Here is a 17,381-nt window from a genome sequence, read left to right on the forward strand (position 1 = left end):
GTGTGTGTATGTGTGCTTGTGCGTGTTTATTTGTGTTTGTGTATGTGTGTGTGTATGTGTGTGTGTGTGTGTGTGTGTGTGTGTGTATATATATATATATATATATATATTTGTATGGGCGCTCGCGCTTGTGATTGTGTGTGTTTGTATGTGTGCGTGCGTGTGTGTGTATGTGTGTGTGTGTTCATGTGCGTGTGTGTAAGCTTTTTTGAGTGTGTGTGTGTGTGTGTGTGTGTGTGTGTGCGTGCGTGTGTGTAGTTGTGTGTCTTTTTTTGCTTGTTTAGTTGTTTGACCTGTGGTTTGGTGTGTCATATTGTATTTGCTGCAAGGTCGCGTTATCTGCTTTTTGCACAAGATCGGACTTTGAGATGGAAAAGGCTGACGTCCACAAAAAGTCAGCGAGAAGAATGCGTGCAGATAGTGACACGTGCGGGTTATTGTGATGTATGGAAAGCCGTTTGGCTCATAATAATAATAATAAGAAGAAGAACATTTATATAGCGCTAAATCAAAAACTTTCGTTAAAAAGGCTTGCTCTAAGCGCTTGACATCTAAACTAAAACGTCATTCACACTCTTTACAATGATGTACATAACTATTACAGCTGTAATTTAAAATAAATACACCTGTATTTAATGATAAATACAGCTGTATTTATTTCTTAAACGTATACAATAAGTATCATTATTAATTACAGGTGTATTTTTTAGTACGTAAATTCAATATTGAAATGTATTAAATATTGGTTGAAGTTGCTGAGAATGTCTGAACATAGATTGCCTCATATAATTAAAATGCTGTACAGGATGGATGAGAATGGTAAATTGAATTGGGCGTCAAATGTACGTTGTAAATTGTACCAGCTAGGATATGGTTTTGTGTGGTTGAACCAAGGTGTTGTTGACGAAAGCAAGTTTTTTTCATATTCAAAATAGTGAAAGATTTTCTGTGTATAGAACATTTTGTACTGTTCCTGAGATCAAACCTTACCTTTTGTTCAATATTGACAGACATTTAAGATTCATGATGATAAGGTTAGGGATCTCTGAAATTGCCGTTCACACTCATCGTTACAAAAAAGTGTATGATGTTAATAATTACATGTGTCCCTTTTGTAAAGATAAACTGGAAAATGAAGTCCATTTTGTTGTTGTCTGTCCATACTTCCATAAATTGAGAGAAAAATTCATTCCACTGAAATATTACAGGCAACCAAGTGCTTTTCGACTCAGCCTTCTTTTAGCTTCAATACATGAAAAAACTGTACGTGATTTATGTTTGTATTTATATAAAGCATTTAAGATACGAGAAACACTGTTATCGTAATTTCGTATGTTGATGTTTGCATTGATGTATCTGTTATCCACTTTTGAGAAAAATATGCACTGTTTTGAGTCTACTGAATGTAAAAATGATTCAATGTTTTTGCTTTTGTTCACACCCCTTCACTAGGGGCAATGGCCTATGTGAATAAACCATCCGAATCCGAAATCTCTCTCTCTCTCTCTCTCTCTCTCTCTCTCTCTCTCTCTCTCTCTCTCTCTCTCACACACACACATATTCTGTATGTCTCTCTGTCCGTCTGTCTCCCCCTCTCTCTTTCTCTCTCTGTCTCTCTCTTTCCCTCTCTCACTGTCCCTCTCTGTTTCGTTCTAAGAGGACGTTAAAACTAATTATCATCCCTCTCTGTCTCTCTCTCAGTCTCTCTCTTTTTTTCTCTCTCTCTCTCCCCCCTCCCCCACCTTCATATCTCCGTGCAATGAAGTGTGTGGGTGTATTTGCTTGTTTGCGTGTGCGTATGTGAGTGGCTCTGTGTGTGTGTGTGTGTGTGTGTGTGTGTGTGTGTTTGTGTATGTTAATGTGTGTGAGTGAGTGCGCACGTGTGCATGTGTGTGTGTGTGTGGGTGTGTTTACGTGTGCGTGTGCGTGTGTGCGGAAGGGCTAGAGGGGGCAAGAAAGAGGGGGGGGGGCAGGAGAGAGATAGAGAGAGAGCGAGAAAGAGAGGGAAAGGGAGGGAGACAGACAAACAGACGGACAAAGAGAGAAAGATAGAGACAGAGACACGGAGGAGAGAGAGAGAGAGATAGAGAGAGAGAAAGAGAGAGAGAAAGAGAGAGAGAGAACGAACGAACGAACTACCTTTATTACTCAAGGATGGAGAGAGAGAGAGAGAGAGAGAGAGAGAGAGAGAGAGAGAGAGAGAGAGAGAGAGAGAGAGAGAGAGAGAGAGAGAGAGAGAGAGAGAGAGAGAGCGCACACGGGCTATTTACTCATAAACCTTCACCTTTAAGCAACCTTCATTGACCTTAATTCATTTAATAATTGACACCTACATCAACTATCTCTGAAATTAATTCCGTACAGAAATTCTTACTCTGTACAGAAAACAGCCATGGTGCTGATTTGTGGTATGTGTCCAAGTGATCTTATCCCACGTACAAGCTAGGACAGGGTTGAATTGTTTGACGTGATCTTGTGAGAGGGAATGTGTCTTGAAGGAAAGAGAGACATTGCGGCCACAGATCCTTTGCTCAAATTTCTGTTAATTGAAGTGAACAAATAACAATTGTAGTTGAAAACATGCACCCAGACAAGAGAGTCTAAATAAATATCTCATTTGTAGGACGAATCGGTTGCATTCTGTGTTCCAGTATAAGTACAAGACACTTTTTACATTTAAAACAAGTTGTGACTGAATGTTTTAACCCTTAGACTGGTTGTCGCGACATATGTCGCGCTACTGTACGTATACTGTCACCTGGTTGTCATGTCACCTGGTTGTCACGACATATGTTGCGCTACTGGCTCAGTCTGTTTGGTCGGTTCCGATTACCTCCCATGGCTTTGAAAACCTATATGACCGTTTTTTGTTATTTTTCTCTCTGTTATTGTTAATTCACCAGTGGCTATGTAACATGTGTTACAGAATTGCACCAGTGTAATTAACATAGACGGGGAATCAAAAAGAGGGTTGTGGTGTATGTATGTCTGTCTGTGTGTATATGTGGAGCGATTCAGAGAAAACTTCTAGACCGATCGTCATGAAACTTGACATGAGACTTTCTGGATATGATATCCCCAGACAGATGTCTTACTTTTTCGATAAATGTCTTTGATGACGTCCTATCCGGCTTTTACTGATAGTTGAGGCGGCACTGTCACGCCCTCATTTTTCAACCAAATTAATTGAAATTTAGGTCAAGCAATCTTTGACTTAGTCCGGACTTTGGTATTGCATTTCAGCTCGGAAGCTTAAACATTAGTTCATTAGTTTGCTCATTAAAGTTGTCATTAAAAACGAACTTTCACTTACAGATTTAAAAATTGATTGCGTTGTTAAAAAAAAAGTATGTTATGCTTACTTTACAAAGTAGCTCAGAATTTCAGAAAATAGGTTGAGTATAATGTTCGCATGCTTTGCAGAGACGAGCGTTATTCCGTCTCGGTCTTCGGGTATGTTTAGCCAAGATTATTTGAATGTACTCTCCGGAATGACTGGTTTTGGGGGATTTTTTAGTTTGATGCCTACATATTGACTAAATGTTTTTATATCGCTTCACACTTAATTACTTAATTACTGCCCGTTATGCCGGTTGGCATGTAGGGCAGCAACAAAGGACCTCGACTCCTGTCTGTTCTGGGCGAGGCTCTGGATGGTACCCCACGTTTGGTCCAGGGTCTTCAGTTCTCCTTCCACCGTTCGCGTCGCCAGGTGTTCTTGTGTCTGCCTCTTTTTCGCTTTCCCTCTGGTGTCCAGTGAAGAGCAGACCTGATACTATCCTGCTCTCTTCGCATGAAATGCCCAATCCATTTCCACCGCCTTCTCGTGACGATGGTTTCCATACTCTCTTGATTGCACTGGGCAAGAAGCTGTTGGTTGGAGATGGTGTTGGGCCAGAAGATTCGCAGGATTCTCCGGAGGTTTTTGGTGTGGAAGGTTGACTGCTTGGTCAGATCGCTTTCAATCATTCACACGACTTGTTTTTATTTTGTTTTCTCAGTTGTATTAGAGATTGTCTGTTGTGGATGTTGTTCGTTCAGGTAATATAGGCTTTTGCGCGGAAGATCTGTGACTCTTTTTGTATTTTGATTCAATCTGACATTAAACGTTAATGAAAAAAAGAATGAAAAAAAAGTAGAAAGATGTTTGTTGGGTGACCAGGGTCCAGTTCCGGACTGGGGGCGGGGACTGCTGTCCACTTCGCTGCCCGGGGGGCGCGTCTGTCACTAACCGGCCTGGGGGACACTGACCTCAAGCGAGTGGCCAGCAAGTGTGTAGAGGCGGGGCTGACGGAAAAGGATGTAAGTACCGGAATATCCAAGAATTAGGCAGCAATAACTTGTAGCGCTTTTCATGTCAACGTCCGACTAACAATGATCGCGCGGGCAGGGAAATCTGTAGAGCCTAGCATAGTCACTTCTTTTGGTGTGGCCCCCATAGGCACAGTTAGCTAGAGCAACACTGTTTTTTGCAGACAAATCGTCTGTCTTGTGTGTGTGTTTGTTTTCTTTGTTTCTTCACCATTTGTCGATCATATCTTTTCTTTATTATTTTGGAGAGGTGTGCCTCTTAGTTAGTTCATTGAAATGTTCGTAAAATCTCCGTTTACCAACTCAGTTTGTTTGTAACCGTTTAAAAAACCAACTTGCGTGCAGCTTAACTTGAGTCAGTTTACGTAGGCTACGCCAAAAGAAGTGACAATATTAGGCTCTATTTTCTGCGCGCGTTCGTTGCTCGTCCGACGTTATGATTTGAAATGCGCCGGTGTAAGGACTGCAGCGCTTTTTATAATAAAAATGTTTTTAGAATTTCCGGCAAACAACTGTGTTGAAGTAACTGTGCTATGGAGAGCACACCAAAAGTAGTGACTATGCTAGGCTCTACAGATTTCCCTGCGCGCGCGATCGTTCAGTGTTCGTCGGACGCTGACATGAAAAGCGCTACAAGTTATCGCAGCCGTCCAAGAACACGACCACAAAATTTAATGTAGTTCGCCATATATATGTACTTGACTTATATTCTGGGCTTGCAGTCTTTCCCGTGAGGCCGACCGTACACACCTCTATAGATAATTCCAGGCTTTCGTGCGTGATAAGAGTTTCATTGCACCTGCATACATACCAAACAACTGTAAAATAAAAATTCTACACGAAAATTTGCTTTTCTTGCAGTTAAAAAAAAAAAATCAGTTTTTTTTCTGAATGTATTTTGCAGCTGACACATATAACTATACGCTGTTGTTTTGTAGAATGTGTTCAAAAGCAAAGAATCTCTTTTCTCATGAAGACGCTTCCACATATCTTTCATCGTTCAAGTCATTAAACAGGAAGTAAGGTATCTATGCGCTTTCAAGAATTGTGCAAACCAGTTTTATCATGCTACATACGTCAGAGAGAACGCTATCTTATAACACGTGTGTGTTTTGCAAAAAAGGTCAAGGGGTCTTGTTCCCACGGGAAGGACGGTACGGTCTCTTTGAACTTTCTAAAATTGTGCAAAATTAATCATCTGTCTCCATTTTGTTGTGCAGGTCTGACTTATGAACTCAGTCTACCGAAAGACTCATAAAAGAAATTGCAAACTTTCAAGACCAAATGCCACATAGAAAGTTACGCAACATCTCGTACTCCGGACACAAAATCAACAATTGTGTAAGACAATGGAGAACACTGGGTAGGGCCAACAAGAACCCACTTCTGACAATAGTCAAACGTCGACAACTTTTCCTCTTTTGGACATGTCGAAGCAAACCTTGGACGAGACTGAACTGAACTGAACACGCTGTGCAATTCAGGGTTCAGTTTTCTAACGCGTCATGCGTCGTTAGCATAGTGCACAGGAAATCGCCAGAACGGTTGTACTGCTGAAAGCTTCGCAAATGAATTTGATATGCCCCTGCCAAATCCAAACCTAATCCATCCACACACACACACACACACACACACCCACACCGACCGGCACACACACCGACCGGCACACACACATCGGTAACATGATACAGTGACCTGTGTATCATTTTGTGACATGCATTTTCAGTCCTTTAAATGATTATAACGTATAATATTAAATGGCAACTAGAATGTATTCTCTGTACGTTTTCAGCCATGCTCCCCCAAAATAGTACATATTTTTGTATTCTTTTTAATGATTGTTAGTGTTCAAATCCATGTCACAACCTTTGGTTTCCATGTTACGAAGTTGACGTACTTTAAATCCCTTGTAATCTACTGAATGTAGACAAACAAAATGTGCAAGTACTTTATGCGCTGGCCAAGGATATATATATGGAACCAGTATGTATTAATGAAATCAAATTGTATTGTTAAAATGTCTCAGTTAAGTAAAGACATGTCAACTTCGTACCATGGTTTCCACTGGTACACAGCTCTGGAAAATAACCCTGTTATCAAGTTATGGAACATACTGCAGGGGCGGACGAGGGGGGGGGGGCACAGGGGGCACGTGCCCCCCCCCCCGAAAACAAAATAAAAAATTTTGGAAAGCTGATTCTATGACCATTTCTAAGTTCAAATGGCACCAAATGGCACCAAGGACTGTTATGCCGGGGTGGAAGTAGAGATAAGCGTCTACTTCCCAAGAAATGCTCCATATGGCTTCGTGTCTCCAAACACCTCTGACAGTCAAATCCAGCTCCTGGCCTTCACGTGGCGGGCCCTGTCTTCGACTAACAGGAGAAGGGATGCAGGCGGGTCACTGGCGCCTTAAAACCAGCTGCTTCGGGCAGATGGGGCTCGTCAACCTTGGATGGTCGCTCATCTAGGAGAAGGACAACTCCGATTTCAAAACCCGCACTGCCTTGTGTGCGCCTTGGGAAAGGCAAAGGCTACGAGAAGGAAAACTTCGACAACAAACCCGGGTAGAGTGGACTCGACAGCCCAGCAAGGCAGCTACTCTTGGGGAGGAGGCAACCCTGAGTAAGAACCTCAACCACCGAAGACGGAAGACAGCAGCCAACTTGGCGTGGGGAGAAAATCGGCTGTCTACGCTTCCACGATAATATGGCCGTACAATTATCTTTGGGTCGATGTGGTGTCGTCCTGGTGTCCCGCAGCCAGGGTAGGACGGCGCCGGGCCTCCAGCCTCAAGGAGGTCCAACTTCAGCGACTGACTGCGGTTCTGACCCTCTTCCATTGACCGGGGGAGGGCAGAATAGAGCTACCGGTCAACAACTTCGCATCATGCATTGGAATGCAGAAGGGGTGGGACAGAAGAAACTTGAACTGCAACAGTTCCTCAAGTCACAACAAATAATAATAATAATAATAATGCAAACTTTTATAGCGCTATTCTAGAAAAATGTCTACTCTTAGCGCTTTACAATACATACATCGACCAAGCATACTATACACGCACAGGCAAAGAAACCGACCAAACATAACCAACAAACTATACATGCACAGGCAAAGAAAACGACCAAACATACAATACACGCACAGGCAAAGATAACGACCAAACATAAGCAAACATACTATGACCAAACATAACCAACATACTATACGCGCGCAGGCAAAGAGAACAATCAGCACATGTAATAATTACTGACAACTAATAATGCAGGCATACAGTGACAGTCCAATACACAGCCTAAGCACAAGAACCACAGTAGGCTTCTATATAAAAAAGTGTCAACAGTACTATTTACACACACACAAACAGTGCTGACACAAAGCGCAGAAAATATATATACACGTTATTTTAGGCACTAGGTAGGGGGTGAGGTGGGGCGGGATGGGGTGGGTGGGGAGATGCTGGAGGGAAAAAAATCACTTGCCCTGAAAGAGGTGTGTTTTGAGATTTGTCTTGAATGTAGTGAGAGAATCTGTGTGTCTGAGAGGCAGAGGTAATCTATTCCAGGTCACAGGGGCTTGATAGGCGAAGGACCTATCGCCACATGTCTTTGTTTGCACTGTGGGGAGTCGGAAGAGTCGAGTGTCGGCGGCGGAGCGAAGCTGACGGGAGGGGGTGTAGAGATTGAAGAGTTCTGACAAGTATTCTGGGGCAGAACCAGAAACGACGGCAAAAGAAAGAGAGGAGAGTTTGTATTCGATCCTTTTAGTGATAGGCAGCCAGTGTAGAGAGTGAAGAAGGGGTGTGGCGTGTTCATACTTGGAAGATTTGAAGACCAGGCGGGCAGCGTTATTTTGGATCCTTTGAAGTCTATCTAAAAGGTACTTAGGGAGACCGGCCAGAAGAGAATTGCAATAATCTATCTTTGAGAGGACTAAAGAACACACTAACGTTTTGGTTGCATCAGTGGTGAGGTAGTGACGGACTGAACTAATCTTGCGCAGCTCTAGATAGGCGGACTTGCAGATGTTAGAGATGTGTTTTTGGAAAGAGAGAGTTGGATCGAGAGTGACGCCAAGGCTGCGGACAGACGGAGAGAAAGAGATAGGTTGTTCGTTGACAGTGAGAGAGGCAGGAAGAGAAGGGTGATTGAGAAATTTCTTGGGACAGGCCAGCATAACTTCGGTTTTGTCACTATTTAACTGGAGTTTGTTTAAAGACATCCAATCACTGAGGTCCGCAATGCAATCCTGTGTCCGAGATACCAGATCGTCAACTTCAGCAAGAGGGGCGGACTGATGAAGCTGTGTATCATCAGCGAAACTCTCGTGCGACAACGCATGGTGACTGATAACATCGGACAAAGGGGAGGCATATAGAACGAAAAGTATGGGGCCAAGCACGGACCCTTGCGGGACACCGTACTGGAGAGCTGAAGGTTGAGATTTGATGCTGTTGACACAAACGGTCTGCGTCCGGTTAGTAAGGTACGAACGAACCCAGGAAAGGGCCAGATCATGAACACCAAAGGAGTGCTGAAGCCTGTGGAGCAGAATTTCGTGGTCTATCGTATCAAATGCGCTAGACAAGTCCAGTAGTGTTAGAATGGAGACCTGATTTTCGTCAAAGCCAAGAAGGATGTCGTTTACAATCTTCAGAAGTGCTGTCTCAGTGCTATGGTTTTTCCTGTATGCAGACTGATGGGTGTTGAGAAGGTGGTTTTGCTCTAGGTGAGTGAGAAGTTGTGAAAGGACAATTTTTTCAGTGATTTTTGAAAGGAATGACAAGTTCGAAACGGGCCTAAAGTTTTTCAAGGAATTCTTGTCAAGTGAAAGTTTTTTGATGAGGGGCCTAACTATTGCAGGTTTGAATTCATCTGGGAATGAGCCGGAAGTCAGAGAGTCGTTGATGACGTGAGTGAGGTATGGAAGAAGGTCATCAATACAATCACACAGCAGAGAGGACGGAATGGGGTCAAGCTCGCACGTTTTCGGACTAGCGCCTAAACACACCTTTTTTACAAACTCGCTGGTGACAGGCTCAAAACGCTGCAGAGCTGGACCACAATACATCCTATCGGCAACCGGTGAAGGCGGGACAACAGCAGAATCAAGCTTCTCGCGAATAAGCGCGATCTTCGCAGTGAAAAAGTCAGCGAACTTCTGGGGAAGCTCATGTACAGAGAACATTGTGGGAAGAGGGGAACAAGTCACCTTGCCTAAGATGTCATTGGTGACACTAAACAGCTGTTTGACTGAGGTGCATGCGAGTATTTTGGATGAGAAGAATGCAGACTTGGCATGGTCGACGATGGCGATGACCCGGTTTCTGGCCGCCTGAAATACTTGCCGGTGCACGGTTAGACCTGTGGCGCGCCACTGACGCTCCGCCCTCCCCCTCTCCCGCTTGGCGTATAACAGAGGATGACGACTACAGCAAGACTGCATGCCACACTGATTAGCGCTGCCGTGCCAAGAGACTGCTGTCGCTTCTTGAGTCCATAGACATATGTTGCATCCAAGAGACCCATCTCAACAGCTCCCATAGATTCTCTGTAAGAGGATATGAAACACATCGATTTGACCGGGAAAACAGACCAAAAGGTGGAGTCCTAACTCTGGTAAAGATAGATAGATAATTTAGATAGATAATTTATTGCCAAGTGTACAATACATGAATGAACATAAAAAATACACGAGGAAAGCAGCTTGCTGTGTGATAAAAACAAAAATAAATAGCATTCATACATTACTGGCGCATAGCATCATACATACATGGGTAAGACAATTTGGTATCACAGTAACTAATACATACACTATACAGACATGGTGAGAACTATGAAACTCTAAGAGCTATCGGAACCCCTAGGACCCCCCCACCACTCCCCCCCCTCTCCAACCCCTGTTCCCGCACTGGTAACATACATCCCTCCCCCCCCCCCCCTAAAATAAAGTACGCAGAATAAGATAGGATCCCCCCCCCCCCCCCCACTATCAACTACTGTAAGAACTGAACATGTTCCATACTAATAAAATGTACCTCTAAAACAGCACATAAAAATAAACTCTTCCAACACATCACAGTGGTTAAAGAACGACTGAAACTACTAAAACATACTAGATGTGTATTCCGGTAATATAACCAGCTGCTAAAACATAGTCTGGCTTCATCACGTCACAGTGGTGTCACCATACTAAAACCCACTCTATAGATCACAGTATGTAATGTCAGCTACTAAAAGCATACTCCTAGAACATCCTAAAACGTGTCACAATCTGTAGAGTTCATTTACCGGTTATTAAAAGCCAGGACAGCCTGGGGGTAGAAACTGTTTCTGAGTCTTGCCGTACGGCATCTGAGGGTTCTGAGCCTGCGCCCCGAGAGCAGAGGCTGGAAGAGATGGCCAGCCGGGTGTGTGGGATCCTGCATGATGGACCTACATTTCCTCATCATGCGCAGGATGTGAAGGGAGTCTATAGAGGGGAGATCTCTGCCAATGATCCTGCTGGCAGCCCTAACGACCTTCTCCAGTTTTTCTTTCTCAACCTGTCTTCCATAGAAGTGCAAAGATCAGAAGATGCTGACATGGAATACATCACCGTGAAGCTCATTCTCCCAGAAAGAAACCTGACCATTTGCAACCTCTACAGTCCGCCCAACAAGATGATGCAACTTCACTGTCTTCGACCTGGCACTGAAGACTGGATTGTAGTTGGCGACTTCAACAGCCACTCCCCCAGCTGGTGTTATCCAAGTCTGGACGCAAAAAGAGAAGAAGTGGAAGACTGGCTCATCGAAAACCAGCTGGTCCTTGTCAACAAGCCTGATGATCCCCCAACCTTCTATTCCAGAGTGTGGAAGAAGACCAGCACACCTGATCTTGCCATAGCCACTGACAACGTGCACAAGATCACGAAGAGAGAGGTCAGCGAGCAACTTGGAGGCAGCGACCACAGACCCACAATCCTGACCATTGCCAAGCAGGTCATCCCCAGCACAGGGAAACTGCCGCCCAGTTGGAACTACAAGAAAGCCAACTGGATGCTCTTCAGCCAACTCACTAACCTCTACACAAAGTCCATCACCTTCGATAGGCACAGTGTCGACAGGAACGCCTCCATGTTCAACTCCGCCATACTCCAGGCAGCGAAAAAGTCCATTCCAAGAGGCAGGCGGCGTGACTACAAACCGTACTGGAACAACGCCCTGGAAGAGTTGTACAAGAAGCTGAGCGAAGCGAGAGAAAACATGGAGAAGGACCCCACACCTGAAAATGTGACGCGACACTCGCAGATAAGGACAGACTTTGACAAAGAAAAGCAGCGCCAAACCCAGAACAGCTGGAGAGAGAAAACGGCCTCCTTAAACATGGAGAAAGACGCTCAGAAGCTATGGCAGCTGACCAAGACACTGAACGAGGACAACTCTGGGAGGAGGAAGGTCACCCTCCACACTAACACCGGAGATGTCACAGGCAAAACAGCCGCAAATGTCTTCGCCAAAGCTTTTGAGGCGGATAGTACAGTGACGGTCCCTGCTGACAGACTGAAGGATGTCAGAAGCCAGACTCGAGCTGCACTTCACAACACAGCAAGTACTGATTTGGACCCATGCATGACCGAACGTCTGATCCTCCGTGAGCTGGAAGAAGCACTGAGAAAGCTGAAGCAGAAGAAGGCCCCAGGCCCAGATGGCATCTCCAACGACATGTTGAAGCACCTCGGCCCTGGTGCAAAGCGATTCCTTCTGTCCATCTACAACCAGAGCTGGTCGACAGGCACTGTGCCTACGAGTTGGAAAGTCGCCCTTATAAGACCCATCCCGAAGAAAGGAAAGGATAAGCGTGACCCATCCAGCTATCGACCCATCAGCCTACTCAGTTGCGTTGGAAAGCTTCTGGAAAGGATCGTGAACAAGAGACTGCTGTCGCTTCTTGAGTCCAGATCTTTCCTTGCACCCACCCAAACAGGCTACCGGCAACATCGCAGCACCGAAGACCAGCTTGCCCTCTTGACGCAGGAGATTGAAGATGCCTTCCAAGAGAAAAAGAAGGTCCTGGCAGTGTTCTTTGATCTGTCCCGGGCCTTCGACACAGTCTGGAAGGAAGGGCTGCTACTGAAGCTTTTGCATGCGGGCGTCCGTGGCAAGATGTTCAAGTGGCTAAGTGATTTCCTCTTCAACAGAACAGCAAGAGTGATGGTAGACGGGACGACCAGCAACCTCGTGAAGCTGAGAGAGGGTGTCCCACAAGGCGGAGTGATCTCCCCTACCCTTTTCCTCGTCTACATAAATGACATCACAACAACGGTGCCAAGACATGTCTCGAACACCCTGCATGCGGATGACTTTGCAGTCTGGTGTGCAGAAGAACACACTTCCACAGCAACACACCGTATCCAGAACACCATCAATAGCGTGTCCAGCTGGTCAGAACACTGGGCATTACAGCTGAACACTACCAAGACGGTCAGCACTCTCTTCTCACTCTCCACCTTCAAGGAAAAGGTCCTGCTGAAACTGAAAGACCAAGGAGTCCCACAGGTCGACACGCCAACGTTTCTGGGAGTCATCCTGGACACACGTCTGACGTGGAAGCTGCAGATTGAAGCGACAGAAGGAAGAGCGATGAAGAAGCTCTCGCTCATGAAGAAATTGGCAGGAACCCAGTGGGGCGCAAACTCTGGCATTCTGAAACAGGTCTACACAGGCGCTGTCAGACCGGTCATGGAATACGCCTCCTCAACATGGACCACTGCCTCCAAAACCAACAAAGGAAAGCTGGACAAAGTCCAGAACATGGGGCTAAGGATCATCCTCGGTGCCATGAAAAGTACACCCATCCAAGAAATGGAGAAAACAGCAGACCTGGAACCACTCGAGGACAGACGAGGGTACAAAGCTGTCCTCCAGGGAGTGAAGATGAAGAGACTGACCACTCACCCACTTCACCAAAACCTCAACAAGGGCACCAAGAACAGGCTGAAACGAAAGAGCCTCAAACATCAGGTCAAGGACCTCCAAACGGAGTATGCTGAAGCTCTGGAAGCTGACCCCAGCTGCTGTGAGACACTCGTCTCAGACGTCTGGGCCCCACGCAAGAGCTTCCATGAAGTCAGAACAGATGTACCAGGACTGACAGCAAAGGGCGAACAGTCACCACATGTCCAGAAGGCCCTCGCCATGGAGATGATTCAGGACCGCTACCCACATTGCACCTGGACTCACGTCTACACAGACGGCTCCTCAGAGAACGCCGTAAGGAATGGAGGCAGTGGCGTCTACATCCGTCGCCCAAACGGGACCACCACCTCCCTCTCCGTCCCAGCTGGTGACCTGAGCTCCAACTACAGGGCCGAGCTCCACGCCCTCATCACTGCAGCAGAGCACGCAGCAGGGGAAGACCGCCGTCGGCAAAACATCGTCCTCCTCACTGACTCCCTGTCCGCCCTCCAGTCCCTTCTGTCTGGCCCCACTGACCTCCCCACCAGGCAACTCGACAACTGCCTCAGCACCCTGTCTCAACACAACAAGGTGGTGCTCCAGTGGATACCGGCTCATGTCGGCATTGCCGGCAATGAAGAAGCGGACAGGCTGGCAAAAGGAGGTGCGAGACTTCCCCAACCACACAACTCCACCTCGTACAAAGAAGCCAAGACTCTTCTACAACGGAAGAAGAAAGAAAACTGGAAAAAGAGAAACGGAGACTACAACCCACAGGAAGACCCCATCAACAAACTAGACCGGAGAAGCCAAACCACCATTTTCCGTCTAAGGACAGGGCACTGTGGACTGAAGAAACACCTCAAGAGACTGGGCCTTGCGGATGACGCACACTGTAAATGTGGCTCGGAAGAGCAAACTCCGGAGCACATTCTCCAGAACTGCCCCTATCTAGAGACAATACGCCAGAAGTTCTGGCAAGAAGAGACCAGTGTTGGAGCCAAACTCTGGGGTCCTGCCGACGAACTGCGCAAGACTGCGGACTTCCTGGCAGCCACTGGCCTGAGGATTTAGTACGGCCATCAACATCGAACGCAGAAGAAGAAGAAAAAGGCACCATTTTGCTTCTTTGGGCCAAACAATTTTGCGCCCCCGGACCCCCCTATAGACTAGAATCTGAGATCTGTAGCTTGCAAAAAAAATGACACGCTAAACGTTGCTTGTTAGAAGCAAACATCCAGTTTGTATGTGTAGTTTAGATGTATGACAATACGACCAGGATGGATGCCCATCCTGAATATCGTTTTTATGGCCGCCATGACAGTTTTCAAAATGGCTGCCGCCGCTATCAAATTTTGGAATATCTCTGGCTCTAATACGAATAATTCAATAAAGTTTGCATTTATTTCTACATTTTCTGACACGAGGAATGCACTTAAGATATTTTAGAAATGATTCACTAAGGTTTTAAGCTGTTTTCTTAATTATCCACGACACATCGGAAAAAATTAAGACTGACATTCGGACACCAAGACTGTTCGGTTTCTGTACAAATGGTCTGCAGACAATGACAAAATAGTTTCAACATTCTTCAATCCTAGTAAAAAAAAAAATATGCAGTACAGATACAGAAACATTTGACATCAAAGTTCAACAATAGCATCCTTGGCATATTGCAGAGCAAATCAGTCTGATGAGTTTAAACCCTCCCTCTTGTGGAATTGACACACATAATGCATATCGAGTGTACGACTATTTGTTCAATCCTCCTGCTGCTCTGCAGATCTTGGATTTCTGCAGTAGTCTTTGCAGTGGCATGCTCGCGTGCATGCTAGAGCCAGGTGGGTGCACTTGCAACGACGCGTGGCACAGCAGGTAGGACCAGCACCACATCCACAAGATGCAAGTTCCAAACACATTGACTCTGGGACTTGAGTTGTCAGAAGCTTAGGTTCAAGGCGAGTGTTCTTCCGTCCCAACAGCATGCCATCCACTGTCAACGACCGAAGGTAGCTGAGGATTTGTTTCCAGGGCTCTTCTCCAGATGAGCGTTTGGTAATGAGAGCGTCTGATGTGAAGAGAAGAGCAGCATGTGTTGGCGGGAGATTCTCAATGCTTTTCTTTGCATTGTGAAAGAGAGAGCAGCGCACTTGTTGGCTGGCTGGCTGTGTTTGGATCATATTGCTTGCATATGAAAGCTTCAGCGTTGTCCTGTACCTGCTGGTCAGGAAAGTCCTCCCGGCCAAGGTTCTCGAGAAGCTGAGGATGCTTAACAAATGTACTCCATGCCTATGCCAGCAAATTGACTGGTGCTGTCTGATCCTGTTATTGCATGGAATGCCAGTACAGACGATTGCACTGCCTCTGGTAGATTAATGTCGTGCACAGGGATATACCGTTTCTTCCTGGATATCCCAGTCTGCATCCACAGAAGGGGACTCAGCTCGGTTCGATGTACAGTGAGGAGAACCAGGACATCTGTGTCAGAACTGATGATGATTGTCTGACCATATCCCTGCTGAGAGGCATTTTTTGATGGAGCAGTATTCGAGTGTCCGCTTCCTCATGATCTGCCGATGACAGTTGTGTCATGTCTCTTCCGGATGAAGACCAGACTTTGGCTGCATCTGCAAACCAACCTCCAAGTACAAGTTCTCGTCCCTCCTCATTTGGAAACTTCTCAGCAAGCTGGGAACAGAGAAAATGTGCCAGGCTTGCTTTGTTTTCATTTGATGACAAGACCACCGGCTACTTTGCCTGCTTTGTTCACATGCTCAACAGCCTGGTCATCTGGGATCTGGTTGAACTTTTGCCTTGACTCCTTCGTCACAAAATCCTCAGCAAAGAAGGCTTGGTGCACATCTGGCGCTGTCTCAGAGAGCATTATCATATCTGCCAGAAACACTGCTCCCCATCGTGTGTAGTTGACATGGTCAAAGGCCCCAAACCAAGGCAGCATCTCTGAAAAGGATGAGAGAAACAGATTTCAATCTCTATCACGCAGGGAGCACGTGAAACGCAAGAGAATGGACACCAGCTTCATGTACGTCCGCCAGCACTGGAATGTTGCATTCTCTGCGCAGCTGCTGTCAAACTCATCCAACAAAGCTGCCATCTGTCTTGCCTCTGCCAGAAGAAAAGGAAGAGACGTGCTGATCTCTAGATCATCTTTGTCAGCAAATCCTTGAGCTACATTTCTAGCAGCATCTTTCAAGGTGTCGCTGTTGACTTTCTCATGTTCTGCTGCCCAGTCTTTGAAGTGAGAGAAAAGAATGGTCCAGAGTGCTTTCAGGGTTAGCTTATGTGCACGTATCACTCGATTCCAGGTTTTCCCTTTCATGACATTGCCATGCAGCTGTGTTTCGCCAAGGACGCCACTCTCAATCCAGATGTCAAGGAAACCAGAAGAAGCCATATATTCACCTATCACCTTGGAAAAGTTCTTTTGAATGTGGAATCCTCCCAACATGAAGATGAAATCTTTGCAACTGTCTTTCTTGTCCCATTGCAACATTTTTGCTTTGCAGTATAACTGCTCATCAAACGTAATGATCGTGAATGTTTCGCCCAGTTTTTTGGTCATTGCCTCGCATCGCTTCATGACAGTCCAGAGAGTGTCCCATTAATGGGCTGGAGCGTTCAAAATAGACATAGACCCTACAGGAGTGTCGGTGGTGGACATCTTTTGATTGAAGCCACTCCATCTTGGAACTACCTGGAGATCAGGCCGATGCTATCGTGCAACAGCAAAAAAACATGCCAGGTCCAAAGTGAGGGACTCCATCATCTTTTTAGCATCTGGCTCATACCAGTTTTCCTGCACCTCTTTTTGAAAAAAACCCGGTTCTGGTGTCGGATTTGTCATGTTTGCGTTTTCCAGATCAGAAAGTTCAGGAGATGTTTGGACAACTTTTGAAGACGATACCTTGACCTGAATATCTTTTACTGGCTCTTGGCGGGAGTTTCTCTTATACTGTGTTGCGTAAAAGGTTCCCATTCCACTGAGGGTTTTTTCAATGATGTCGATGTTTTCTGCTGAGAAACGGACATATCCTTGTGTTCCCTCAGAAAAGTTTATTGGTATCATGACATTGCCATGTTCATGATACCGGCTGATGACATCATTAGCTAT

At 45.7% G+C, this 17,381-nt stretch overlaps 1 protein-coding gene across 1 annotated transcript in view; it reads left to right on the plus strand.

Annotated features, from left to right (window-relative positions):
* Positions 1 to 17,381, plus strand: part of LOC138971431 (2,5-dichloro-2,5-cyclohexadiene-1,4-diol dehydrogenase LinX-like) — a 38,901-nt gene that overhangs the window by 3,222 nt on the left and 18,298 nt on the right. Inside the window, exon 2 of the mRNA XM_070344165.1 lies at positions 4,163 to 4,302. Within this exon, the coding sequence (XP_070200266.1) occupies positions 4,163 to 4,302 (140 nt within the window). The remainder of the gene's footprint in view (positions 1 to 4,162; positions 4,303 to 17,381) is intronic.

This window comes from Littorina saxatilis, linkage group LG1 (genome assembly GCF_037325665.1).
Source record: "Littorina saxatilis isolate snail1 linkage group LG1, US_GU_Lsax_2.0, whole genome shotgun sequence".
NCBI lineage: Eukaryota > Metazoa > Mollusca > Gastropoda > Littorinimorpha > Littorinidae > Littorina > Littorina saxatilis.